This window comes from Terrapene carolina, unplaced genomic scaffold, assembly GCF_002925995.2.
Source record: "Terrapene carolina triunguis isolate 2854851 unplaced genomic scaffold, T_m_triunguis-2.0 Scaffold35022, whole genome shotgun sequence".
Lineage (NCBI taxonomy): Eukaryota > Metazoa > Chordata > Testudines > Emydidae > Terrapene > Terrapene triunguis.
The window spans coordinates 9,682,651-9,695,460 of record NW_020699373.1 but is presented as its reverse complement, the minus strand read 5'-3'; the positions used below and the strand labels follow the sequence as shown (position 1 = coordinate 9,695,460).

The following is a 12,810-nucleotide window of genomic DNA, read 5'->3' as shown; positions in this document are numbered from 1 at the left end:
CACAGTAGTCTTTGTCTCACCACCACCACCACCACCCACACACACACACTCCCTGTCACACACTCTTGCCCCCCAACCTTCAGTTGAAAAGCAGCTGGCAATCTAGTAGGATGCCCGTGGAAGATGGGATTGAGAAACCTGCATCATGTGATGCTGTACCTGCCCCATGAGGCATTGCACCCCTTCCCAAAGCACCCTGTGGCCAGTTGCACAGTGGGATAGCTACCACAATGCACTGCTCTCGGTGTCGATGCAAGAGCTGCTAGTGTGGATGTGCTCTGCTGACACAAGGAGCATAGTGTGGACAGGCAACAGCAGTTTAAATAAAGCAATTTCATTAAAGTAACACAACTTTTGTTGACAAAACTCTGTAGTGTAGACCTAGCCTAAGGTTGTCTGCTCTTTAGAGCAATGACTATTTTCCTCTGCATTTGGAAAGAACCTTGCACAATAACCATCTTGCTAACTTTTAGGCTATGTCTACACTACCCCCCAGATTGATGCTCTGGGGATTGATGCACCAGGGTTGATGAAAGAAAGAAGGGAAATATCCTATCTCCCAGAACTGGAAGGGACCTCAAAAGGTCATCGAGTCCAGCCCCCTGCCTTCACTAGCAGGACCAAGTACTGATTTTGCCCCAGATCCCTAAGTGGCCCCCTCAAAGATTGAACTCACAACCCTGGGTTTAGTAGGCCAATGCTCAAACCACTGAGCTATCCCTCCCCCTAGCAGGTCTAGTGAAGACCCGCCAAATTGACCCTAGATCGCTCTCCAGTCAACCCCAGTACTTTACCCCAAACAAGAAGAGTAAGGTAAGTCGACGGGAGAGTATCTCCCGTCGACCCAGTGTAGTGTGGACCCGGCGGTAAGTCGACCTCAGCTACGTCGACTCCGGCTACGTGAATAACATAGCTGGAGTTGCGTAGCTTAGGTTGACTTACCATGGAAGTGTAGCCATAGTCTTAGGGCTCACCTTCGCTGTTAGCTGGAGGTATAATTTGAGCGTGGCCCTTACCCTGACTCCTGTCCACACACAAAAGTCTCTAGCTTAAGTTAGTTGGTGCTTTGAACTCCAGCTAGCAGGCCCATCAGGGGGTGTGGGTGGAAGCTTGAGTGCCACTGATAGTTGAGCTAATAATGAGGTGGAAATGCAGCCACCTGGTGCCGCTGATCAGCTCACTCTGTGCAACTTGAGTGTAATTTTGCAGTGTGGCTGCTCTGACTCAAGCTAACGCTGCAGGGCAGATATATCCAGGATGATAGAACCGTTCACCAGCCAAATACCATGTACTAGAAAGAATTCAGGTTTGGTGGATGTGTTTGGATTTGGGCATAGCTTCTGAAGCTGCTTGTGTACATTTTTCCTATGCTGACTCCTGTGAAGGGGTGATCCATTTGTCAGAGATTTACTTTCCTTTCACTAGAGAACAGCTGTAAGACACTGTCACTTTAATAAAATCGTCCAGGAGGGTAAACACGCCTCCTGTTTCCTTTATGAAGTACCTAATGTCTCTTATATATATCCAATATAAGGGTATTAAGAAGCATCTGTTCTGCTAAAAACATTCTTTAGCAACCAATGTAATAAAAATGTGTGACTGTACAGACCAGTGCATTGTGAGGAGCTGTCTCCTGTTTCCCAAAAAATTCGCTTTGGGGCTGCCCATAAATTATGTAACGCAGTATCTGTGTGGGTCCTTAATTTTGTGTGTTTTCTTTCAGTGTGATGAAGTGTTACAAGGGGTGGCCGGCTGGATCTTGCAACGCACCCAAAAATGCATTGCGTGCTCTTGTGGACAGCCCCTTTCGATCCTTGAGTGGAACCGGCCTTCCCAGTTCCCAGTGGGGCTGGAGGAAGCATTGTGCCCACTTGGGCACATGGCGGAGGTTAAGGCGTCCGACGGGAGGCGGGGCGTGTATCTACATAGCTAAGCCACGTTGTGATTCCCCTGGCTCCGCCCCCTCGCTTGGTTCTGCTTCCAGCGCTCGCTTCTGGCCCCACCTCCCTCTGATAGCCCCGCCCCTATCTAGCCCCGCCTACAATCCTCGCTTTGTTCCGCCTTCCCCGTACCTCAGGACCTGGCCGCCTTCTGCCCCCACCCCTCTTCATCAAGCCCCGCCCCTTTACTCTCCTGGCTCCTCCCCTCTGGCCCCGCCCCCGCGCTAGCTCCTCCCGCCCGCGGCTCCTCCCCATGGCCACGTTCGTTGGCTTGGCCCCGCCCAGGGGCAGCGCGTGCGCATGCGCGGCGCTCGGGCGGACATGGCGGCGGCGCTCTGTGGCGGCGCGCGGGGCCGGCTGCTGTGGTGGCTGCTGGCGGCCGCGGCGCTGGCCCCGCGGCCGGCCCGGGCCCTGATCGAGGGCCTGTACTGCGGGCGGCAGGTGTGCTACGACGTGCTGGGCGTGAGCCGGGCCGCGGGCAAGGCCGAGATCGCCCGCGCCTACCGGCAGCTCGCCCGCCAGTACCATCCGGACCGGCACCGCGGGGAGCCGGCCGGGCCCGGCGGGGAGACCCTGCAGACGGCGCACGAGAAGTTCCTGCTCATCGCCACCGCCTACGAGACCCTCAAGGTGAGAGAGCGGGACCGCTGCCCCGGCCGGAGCCGCTCCGGTAAGAGACACCGCGGGGGGCGAGCGGGGGGGCGTCCTCGGGCGGGGCAAGCAGGCGTGGGGACTAGGGGTTCCCCGGGGGGGGCTTCGGCCCGGGGTCCGGCTGGGGGGGGTCTGGGGAAAGCTGAGGGAGAAGGACTGGGTTGTGGGAAGGGGTGGACCCGGGGGGGGTAGGTGGGGAAGGGGGTGACACGTGTGGGAGGCTCCCCACACTGAGGGAGGAGGGGGCTGGGCTGGGGGAGAGGAGGGCAATAAGAGGGAGGTAGCACAGGCTGGGGGGCTGCAGGAGATGGGGTGTGTCTCAGGCTGGAGGGGCACACCCCAGGTCAGGGGCCCGGGTGATGCCAGGGGTCGAAGTGAGGGGTATGGGGATGATGACTGGCTGGCTCTGGGACTCGGCTCACAGCTGGGGTCTGGCCCAGGTTGGTTACAACTGGGATCCTGTTCCCATCAGCAGGCCTGTCTGGTCCCGGGGCAATGGCCAGGTATCAAAATTCAACCTCTGCAATTGGCCCTAACTCACATCTTTGTTGGCACCTTCAGCGGAGAGGGGATGAGGCACTGTCCCCTAGCTGTGGTCACAGCAGGTCAGGGCTGAGAAGTCATCAATCAGGTAGCAGCACAGACCAAAAAACCAAACACACAGCAAATACTGTACTGCCTCGGGACTTTAGCCCTGGGCTCAGGGCTTCAGCCACACAGGGGGTTGGGGCTGCAGCTGTGGGGGAGGGCGTGCCAGGGCTCAGGGTGGGGGAGGGGGTGCTTGGGGCTTCTGACCCTCGGGAGCACCGGGGCTTTAGACTGCGGGGGGAGTGCTGGGGCTTGGATCTTCGGCTTCGCTCCCAGCTTCAGCCCCGCAGGGGGCGCTGGGGCTTGGGGCTTTATCCACGAGGGGAGCGCTGGTTTCAGCACTGGTGCTCCCCCTGTAGCTATAGCCCCAAGCCCTGGTGCCACCTACCCCTCCACCTCCCAGTGAAGCCAGGAGCGGAGCTGCAGGGCTGAAGCCCCAAGGGTCAGAAGCCCTCCCCTGCCTGGACCCCTGATGCCCCCCTCCCTGCAGCTGTAGCCCCACCCCCTGTGTGGCTGAAGTCTGTAACCTCTTCAGAGTTAGGGAACTGGAGAACCTCTATTCCCGAGGTGTCCATAACTCTGAGGTTCTACTGTATTGTCTTTCAGTTGAGACTTCCCATAACTCCTGTAATGTACTAATCCCTAGATATATTGTGGACACATTTGCTATATCAATATTTGAGTTATATATCATTAGTTTTAAAGTTTTTAAGCTACTAACTGGGTGGCAAGGTAAAAAGTTGCTGCTGAAGGAAAAAAAATATGAACAATGTAGAGTAAAATGTGTAAGAACTCTAAAGGTATATAAACATCTTGTATTTTATCTGGAAATAGTCCCCATCTCCAATTGTAGCAAACTACATTCACTGGAGTCAATTACATTAATCCCCTGAACCCAACTTCCAGACGTTTAGAGCATTGCATTTGGTATGTTCATCCAGGTATCCTCTCAATTTAAAAATCACAGTTCTGAATTTTTTTAATAACGTTACAAGTAGTGTCTGAGATTCTTATAACTGGAAGAAAGATGAAAGAAAAATCTACTTTTACAGTTTGTTTACTTTGTGCTTTTGGAAACACTGCAGAATCAACACTGTTTCCCCCTGTTTGGCTTTCTTACCCAGCAGTAGGGAGGAGGAAGATAGTTTAAAAAAAAAAAGTAAAATGTAATCATTCATAAATTAGCAGCGGGTGTTGTGGAGGACAAGCATAGTATGTGAAACGACCCAACAATTTTTAAAAGTAATGTTCCAGACTTTTCAAGTTAAACATATTCCTTTAAAACAGTGAGAAAAGTAATGGATGCAGGATCAGAATGGCTGAAGGGATTTGTGAGGAAAGATTATAATGGCCAGATAGCTGTAGCTTGGCTAAGCCACAGCTAAGGGATGAAGTAATGGATACAGGAGCAGGTATAAATACATGAAAGGATGGGGGTTGCTTTACCAAGTGTAAGGTCAGTGTAACGAGATAAAACAATTAACAGCAGGATACCAAGGGAGGAAAAATAACTTTTGAAGTGGTAAGAGAGTGGCCCATTACAGACAGTTGACAAGAAGGTGTGAGTAACAGTAGGGAGAAATTAGCATTAGGAAAATTAAGTGTAGGTTTTGTAGTGACCCAACACTCCCAGTCTTTATTCAGGCCTAATCTGATGGTATCTAGTTTTCAAATTAATTCCAGTTCTGCAGCTTCATGTTGGAGTCTGTTTTTGAAGGGGTTTTTTTGTTGAAGAATTGCCACTTTGAGGTCTGTTATTGAGCGACCAGAGAAATTGAAGTGTTCTACTGGTTTTTGAATGTTATGATTCCTGATGTCAGATTTGTGTCCATTTATTCTTTTGCGTAGAGGGCTCGTTCACCTGCACATCTACCAATGTGATATATGCCATCATGTGCCAGCAATGCCCCTCTGCCATGTACATTGGCCAAACCGGTCAGTCTCTACTGGGAGTGGTTGGGTCATTACAAAACCTAAACTTAATTTCCCCAATACTAATTTCTACCTACTGTTACTCACACCTTCTTGTCAACTGTCTGTAATGGGCCACTTTCTTTCCACTTCAAAAGTTATTTTTCCTCCCTTGGTATCCTGCTGTTAATTATTTTATCTCATTAGACCAGGGGTGGGCAAACTTTTGTATGGAGGGTCGGATAGGGAAGGCTGTGCCTCCCCAAACAGCCTGGCCCCTGCCCCCTATCCGCCCCCTCCCAGTTCCCACCCCCTGACTGCCCCCCTCAGAACTCCCAACCCATCCAAACCCCCCGCTCCTTGTCCCCTGACCGCCCCCTCCCGGGACCCCCGCCCACTATCCAACCACCCTGACTGCCCTGATCCCTATCCACACCCCCGCCCCCTGACAGCCCCACTGGGACTCCCACCCCCTATCCTACCGCCCTCTGCTCCTCGTCACCTGACCACCCCCTCCCGGGACCCCCCGCCCCTAACTGCCCCCGGGATCCCACCCCCTTATCCAATACCTCCTGTCCCCTGACAGTCCTCCCAACCCCTATCCACATCCCCGCCCCCTGACAGGCCCCTGCCGGGACTCCCACTCCCAACCCTCCCTGTTCCCCATCCCCTGACCGCCCCCCCAGAACCTCCGCCCCATCCAACCACCCCCTCCTCCCTGACTGTCCCCACGACCCCCCCCACTCCTTTACCTAACCCCCCCGCTCCCTGCCCCCTTACCAGCAGCAGGAGCTCGCAGCCACGACACCCAGCCAGAGCCAGCTGTGCTGCCCAGCGGGAACAGCGGGCCAGAGTGTGGCCCATGCGGCAGCGTGGCTGTGGGGGAGAGGGGACAGCGGGGGAGGGGCCAGGGACTAGGCTCCCTGGCTGGGAGTTCAGGGATGGGCAGGATGGTCCCACGGGCCGTAGTTTGCCCACGTCTGTGTTAGACTGACCTAACAGTTGGTAAAGCAACCCCCATCCTTTCCTGTATTTATACCTGCTCCCATATCTTTTACTTCATACATCCGATGAAGTGGGTTCTAGCCCACGAAAGCTTATGCCCAGATAAATTTGTTAGTCTCTGAGGTGCCACAAGGACCCCTCGTTTTTTTTGCTGATACAGGCTAACAAGGCTACCGCTGAAACCAGCTAAGGGATGGAGAGTGTAATCTACAGATATTTTATGGGAGAAAGAAGAGAATTATGCTGGATGGTACAAAGGGTATAACTAAGACTAATTAAATGTAATTAAGAGATGAGATGCTTAGGCTAAGTACCAGGAAAATGTTGAGAAAGTGAGATCCGTTAGGCCCTGAAAATCTCCCAAAGGAAATGGTAGCAGTCCTGTCACTTGGTGCATTTAATATTAGACTGTCCCCAAAAAACTGAAAAGCATACTATGTATTTTAAGAGTGTGTATTTCAAAACAAAAAACCTCACCTTGCATTGACTCTAAGATGGATTAGAACCAATTAATACCAACTGTGTGCTTAGTATGTGGCTGTCAAATGCTTAACTGTTTCAAAATGAAATTTCTTCAGACAAGGCCAAGTATGCATTATTCAGTCAGGGCTACATATGTGTTTTAGAATAAACTCGTTTAGGTTACCAGAGTACAGGAAAAGATCTGAAGAATTTTCATAAGACCTGGAAAGCAGAAGCTTATTATTGAATATTAAAAATTGAATTTTTTAAAAAAAATTCCCTAACACAGATTTTACAACAGTTTTGTGGCTAACGATGTTGTAACACTAAAGTAATTTTGGTAACTAAAAATCACTTCACTACCAAGCCATCTTATGAAATGTTCTATGTGACACTGATTAAAAGCTTAAGGATACAAACCTACAAAACTTTGTTTTAACTGTTTTCTTGCCAGGATGAAGAAACACGTAAAGATTATGACTACATGTTGGATCATCCTGAAGAGTATTACAGCCATTATTATCACTACTACAGCAGGAGATTGGCACCTAAAGTGGATGTCAGGATAGTGATTCTAGTCACTGTATGTGCTATCTCCGTGTTTCAGGTAAAATAGGTTTATGCTTATTATGACTATTCTTATAGTAAAAGCTGAAATCTAGATTCCTTTACCATTAGTTAGTTACTGAGGTTTTTTTCTTTAATTGTACAATTAGAAGGCTCCACTGTTTCTACTTAAGTGTTGTCTACTATCGTTGGTGTACTAGACAGATATTTGTCCAGTCATATAAATCTATATCCTGGACCAAGGCTGGGAAGTTAGTGGTACTAACCTGTTTGTTTGGGGGTTTTGTGGTACTATATATTTAAAGGATAAGAAACTTGCACTGCTGGAGAAATAATCTAGTTCCATGGTTCAAAAAAATTAAAGTCCATCTCAACAGTAGGAGATAGATTATTGCTCAGTGTTAGACTGAGCCAATTTCTCATTTTTATATCAGTGTTTTAAGAAGCTAGTTTTGAAATTCTTCTTGAAAGAATGTTCATAATGATGATGTATTTAAAACAATCATGCTCCTAATTTCATAGTAGCCATTAAAATAAGAATTAGCTTTGATCAGTGAAGTCTTGCTCTTAAAATGCATGTATTTTGCTGTGTAGAAATTTGTAAATATTTCCTTTTGGATAAGGTAATAACTCTGTATACATCTTTGAACAATTGTTTAAATAGAATAAATTTCTTAACTCTTTTCTTTAATACTTAACATTACATATATTGGAGTTACTTGTTCAAGACTTCTATAAAAGATAAAATGTCCGCTAGTTAATATGCTGTAGCTGAAGAAATGATTGAACCTTGCTATCTAATGGTCCAGATGTCTCTCTCAGCATTTTCCCCCAAATAACCCAACTAAGAGCTTTTGATTCCTTAATGCTTATGGCACCATCTGCAGATCAGTAGCTGTCCTAGAGTTCTCACCCTCCAAGCAGTGTTCACTTGAACTGGTAGATCCCTAAAGGCTTATACAGCTACATATCCTACTTCTCCTCAAGTCCACTTGGTTCTGATGGTGAAATAGCACCCGTCTCTCCTTCTTTTCCTTGGGTATAAATGGGGTGATTAGTTTTTTGCATGAAATTTTCTAAACTAGAAAATAGTAAAAACTGAAGTCTAGATTCCTTTCCCATTAGTCAGTTACTGAGGTTTTGATGATTGCAAAGGCAACATAACCTCACATCTAAATCTATTTGGCTTTCTTTTGCTCTCTGCTGCCTCTGCTATAGTTGTTGCCTTAATGCAAGAGTTGATCTTTCCATAAGTTGCACTTCACATCTTTCACTAAGGAAGTGTTGCCCCGGTAAGACTTTGGTAACTATTTGGGTGAATTAGGCAGAGAGAAGGCTGTTTTTTCTCATCTTTCTATCCTTGTTTTGTCTGTTGTCCCCTCCTAACTCAAGAATGAAGCAAGAGATGGAGGGGGATTGAGTCTTGTAAAGCAAATCCTGTCAAGCTAATAAGATTGCCCTTACATAAACTGTTTAATTAACTATTTAAAATGGATAGTGCCACTTATGATGTACTGTACCACTGCTTTATTTGCAAATCCAAGATAATTAAAAATCTTTAAGAACATTTTTGTCCAGTAGAAAACAGTGAAACAGTTTAACATGACATTTTAAGCTAAGATGTATTGTGTGCCAATCTAAACAGTGACTCATAGTCCTGTAATACCATAATATGGGCTAGCTACTGTGGGTAAATCCTCTGATACTGAACTGGAGAATTAGAACTAAGGTCCCAAATTATTTAATGCATTGAAGTTTGCAAACCATAATTCCATTTGTATCAAACTTTTGCTGATAGTGATGTTTGTATGTGGGAGAAATGATCTCGCCATAATAGGGTTCCACTGTACTGGACAAGTATAGAATTTCTGTCAAGCAGCAAACTCAAAATATGTCCCCTATTATGCCATCATTGCTTGTGGCAGTATGCAATGAGTAAAGAAATTCTGCATATTCATCAAACAAATGTATAAGCAGCTGAGCCACAGTGTTTTAGTATGGAAGAGAAGCATTTTCTTAACTATTGTCGTATTCTGTAGCAAGACATGATGCTTCTGGTAAATTAGTTTCTAGAATATGCCCTGCAAGCTTCCCCCCATTGTTCTGTAATTTCTTTGTATCTCTGTGAGAATAAACATAGCAGTTGCTAGTATACTGGGTTTCATTAATAATGTGGGGTTAAAAACCTGTCACTGAGACAGAGAAAATCATCAGGAAAGGTTGCTAATGTAATCCACAGGATAATCCTTCAGTATGAAAATAACTTCTCTGATCTAATACATGATGATTATGAAAATTAATCCTTCGCTATCTTACTACTGTTGTAAACTCGTTCTACCTGTCATTAAAAAGAATGAAATTAAATGTTATCAGATTCTTCTTTTCCTTGTACAGTCTAGATTGTGAAATATGTTTTCTTTAGCAGAATGAGCACAGGGTTGGAGTCCAAGAAGTGTATAGAGTTCTAATCCTGGGTTTAACAATGCTAACACATTGTGACATTTGTTCCCCGTCCAGTAGCTGGCCCACAAAAAGGTTTGAGTCTGCAACTCGTGTTAAGCCAAGGGGATCTGGTCCTTTAGTTTAGGCAGGAAAATCACACTGAAGTGTCTTCATTCCCCACAGAAGACCCTTTCAGGGCAGAGATGTTCTTACACTGGCGTTCCTACTGACTTGCTGTAAGACCTTGGGCAAGTCAGTTCATCCCTCTGCATCTATAAAATGGGGATACTACCTCTTTTACTAAATATGATTATGTACCAGAGGTAGTAGATTTTCTTATGGTTTTTCTTCTGTTTTCTTTGTTAAAGCTACTGCTGGAACTAACAAGCTATTACTATTTTATATTCTAGTTCTTCAGCTGGTGGAGTAGCTACAACGAGGCCATCAACTACCTAGCTACAGTGCCAAAATATCGTATACAAGCATCTGAGATTGCCAAGCAACAGGGCCTACTGAATAGGACTAAAGAAAAAGGCAAAAACAGACGGTCTAAGGAAGAAATCCGTGAGGAAGAGGAAGAAATAATCAAAGACATTATCAAAAATAAAATAGATATAAAAGGCGGCTATCAGAAGCCTAAAATATATGATATCCTTTTATTCCAAATCCTCTTAGCTCCTTTTTACTTATGCAAGTATATAGCTTGGTATTGTTGGTGGATTTATTGTTTTAATATTAAAGGGCAAGAATATGGTGAGGAAGAGAAGCTGTATATCATACGCAGATACATGAAAATGTCACAGTCTCAGTTTGACACTCTGGAAGATAATCAGAGAAAGACGTTTCTGGAACGGCAGCTATGGATAAGAGAGAACTATGAGGTGAGTAGTTGCGGCATGTTGTGAAAATGAACGTTAAATGCCCAATTTACCCAGCTTAAAAACTGGTGTTCTCCCAGGGTATCTATTGTGGTTGTACTGCATGTAAGACTGTGATTCATTTCTAGATATCAGTCATTAAGCTGGAGATTTTTGGCAATGAGATTCAGGTTTTCTGACCAAAGACCGTCTTTGCTCATCTATTAATGTGCTAGAATATCACCCTTATAAATTAAAAACACCTTTTTAACACCACCATTATAAATGCTGGGGGCAAAACGGGGTGTGGGGTGGAGGCTGACAGCTTGCAACTCCCCATGTAATAACCTCGCGACCCCCTGAGGGGTCCCAGCCCCCAGTTTGAGAACACCTGCTCCAAAGTAACTGTTTATCCAAACCATTTGAGATTGTTTGTTGTTGTTGTTTTTTATCACTCTACCAATTCAGCTAGTTCCTGACTCTGCCCTCTTTACCCTTCAGTAGTTCTTCTGACTTTCAGTGATCTAGGGTCTGACATACTTCTTTGCTGGGCAGTGGCTGTTTTATTCAAGTATAGTGCTCCATTGTTCCAGATCAGAGACTCCACACAATACACAAGCTCTGTGCCCTGGTCCTGGGGATGTTCCAGAGCCTATTACTTTGATTTAAGTATTGACTCTGCTTGTTGTTGTACAAGACACAAGTGGAGGATTATCCTTGTACCAAGGAATTTGTAAGTGAGAACACATTAGGAGCCCTTATAGTTCTTTAGCACAGTAAATCTATATTTAAACGTTTTCTGCCTTACTGTGTTGCTGTGGTAATTTTATGATTATTGAGAGCAGTACTTCGTATTTTGTAATACTGTGCCACATAGTATCTACAGTTAGCCAGTCTGGGGTGCAAAGTTCTTCAAATCTCTTGTGCAGAAAAACTTCAGTTACCATTGAGACACCATGCAATCATCCACTGTTGGAGATCAACCCTATTGACTGCATTACTAGAAAGAAGTTAGCTAGTTCAGGAGCAGGTGGAAAAAATATTAGGAACTGAAAGAATCACAGTAACAGCGGTGCCAAACAGCGATAAACAGGCTTGAAAAAGTTTGTGCAGTCTTGATAATGGGCAAGTTTAACTGTACAGGTGACTTCCACATGGCATGGTGGCTTTTTCATAACGTAATGGAGGGAAAATTTGCAGTCTAGACCCAAGATTTACTGATCCTTTGAAACCTGTGTGTTTAGTACTGTTGTATCCCATGAGGATGTTACATTTTAAAGATTAGAGTGTTGAACTGGTGCCCCGCACCCCCTAAAAAGTAGCTGTCAGCATTTGCTTAGAATTTCCTGGCAATTAAAATATCCAGTTATAATTCTAATCCTAATGCATCAAATGTGGTGATAAAAGCATTTACTTCCACAGCTAAACAGATAAAAAAAAATTAAAAAATCAGATTTAACCACATTCCAAAATTTGTCTAATTAGTCTTGAATACAGAGGGACACAAGTATGAAAACAACTGGAGGAAACAGTTAAACCAGTGGATCTAGCTACTACATTGAGCAAACCCTTTACTGTATAGGAAATATTCAGTGTCCTGAGTATTGCCTATCTTTGTTGCTGTGACTAGTATTGTCTCCTGCACAAGCATGCGGCTTTTAGCTAACGTTCCTGTGTGTTTTACAGTGCATTCTTTTAATGGCTTAAGAAATTCGAGATAAAGCCAAATTCTGCTCTTACACCACCATAGACCCTAAATCCAAAGTAACTCAACTGAAGTTAATGGAACTATGGGCCAAATGCTGCATTCCACCAGCAATCTGAGACTGACCTGACTCTGTATAGCAACCTGGAGTGTGTGGTTTAAAAAAAAAAAAAAAAAGTCTGCAGTTTGATTCATTGTAATAGCTGGAATAGCTCTTGCCTCTAGTATGAGGCTTGCCTTGAGGGCTGACTTTTTCTTGGACTTTAAATAAAGTCACTTTTTCTTTCTCCTATCCAGGTGTACAAGCAAGAACAAGAGGAAGAGCTAAAGAAGAAGATGGCCATGGACCCTCGATGGAAGAGATATAGACGGTGGATGAGGAATGAAGGACCTGGAAGATTAACGTTTATTGATGACTGAAGGCTGCTGAACAATGTGCAGTACTGATAAACCTGACTTGCAAAAAATTTTCATAACTAAATTTTCAGAGTTTTATCTGCTGTGCCTCGGCAGTGATCTAAAACTCAGGAATAATTTCATCAGGCAGAAAATTAGTACAAGTTTACCATTTTTATAAATAAAAGTGAATCTGTTAAACAGAGACTTAGTTCATTGTTTATATTCTACTTGCTTGTGGAGCTGGAGTTCATTGCTTAAAAAGTGTTTCACATGAAATCTGTAA

The 12,810-nt window shown here is 45.2% G+C and overlaps 1 protein-coding gene across 1 annotated transcript; it reads left to right on the top strand.

Annotated features, from left to right (window-relative positions):
• Positions 1-2,261: 2,261 nt before the first annotated feature.
• LOC112117245 (dnaJ homolog subfamily C member 25) lies at positions 2,262-12,729 on the top strand. The gene is made up of 4 exons (XM_024215168.1): positions 2,262-2,570; positions 7,012-7,164; positions 9,977-10,447; positions 12,426-12,729. Exons 1-4 carry the CDS (start codon positions 2,262-2,264, stop codon positions 12,546-12,548), a joined length of 1,056 nt encoding a protein of 351 aa, XP_024070936.1. The 3' UTR covers positions 12,549-12,729.
• Positions 12,730-12,810: the final 81 nt, after the last annotated feature.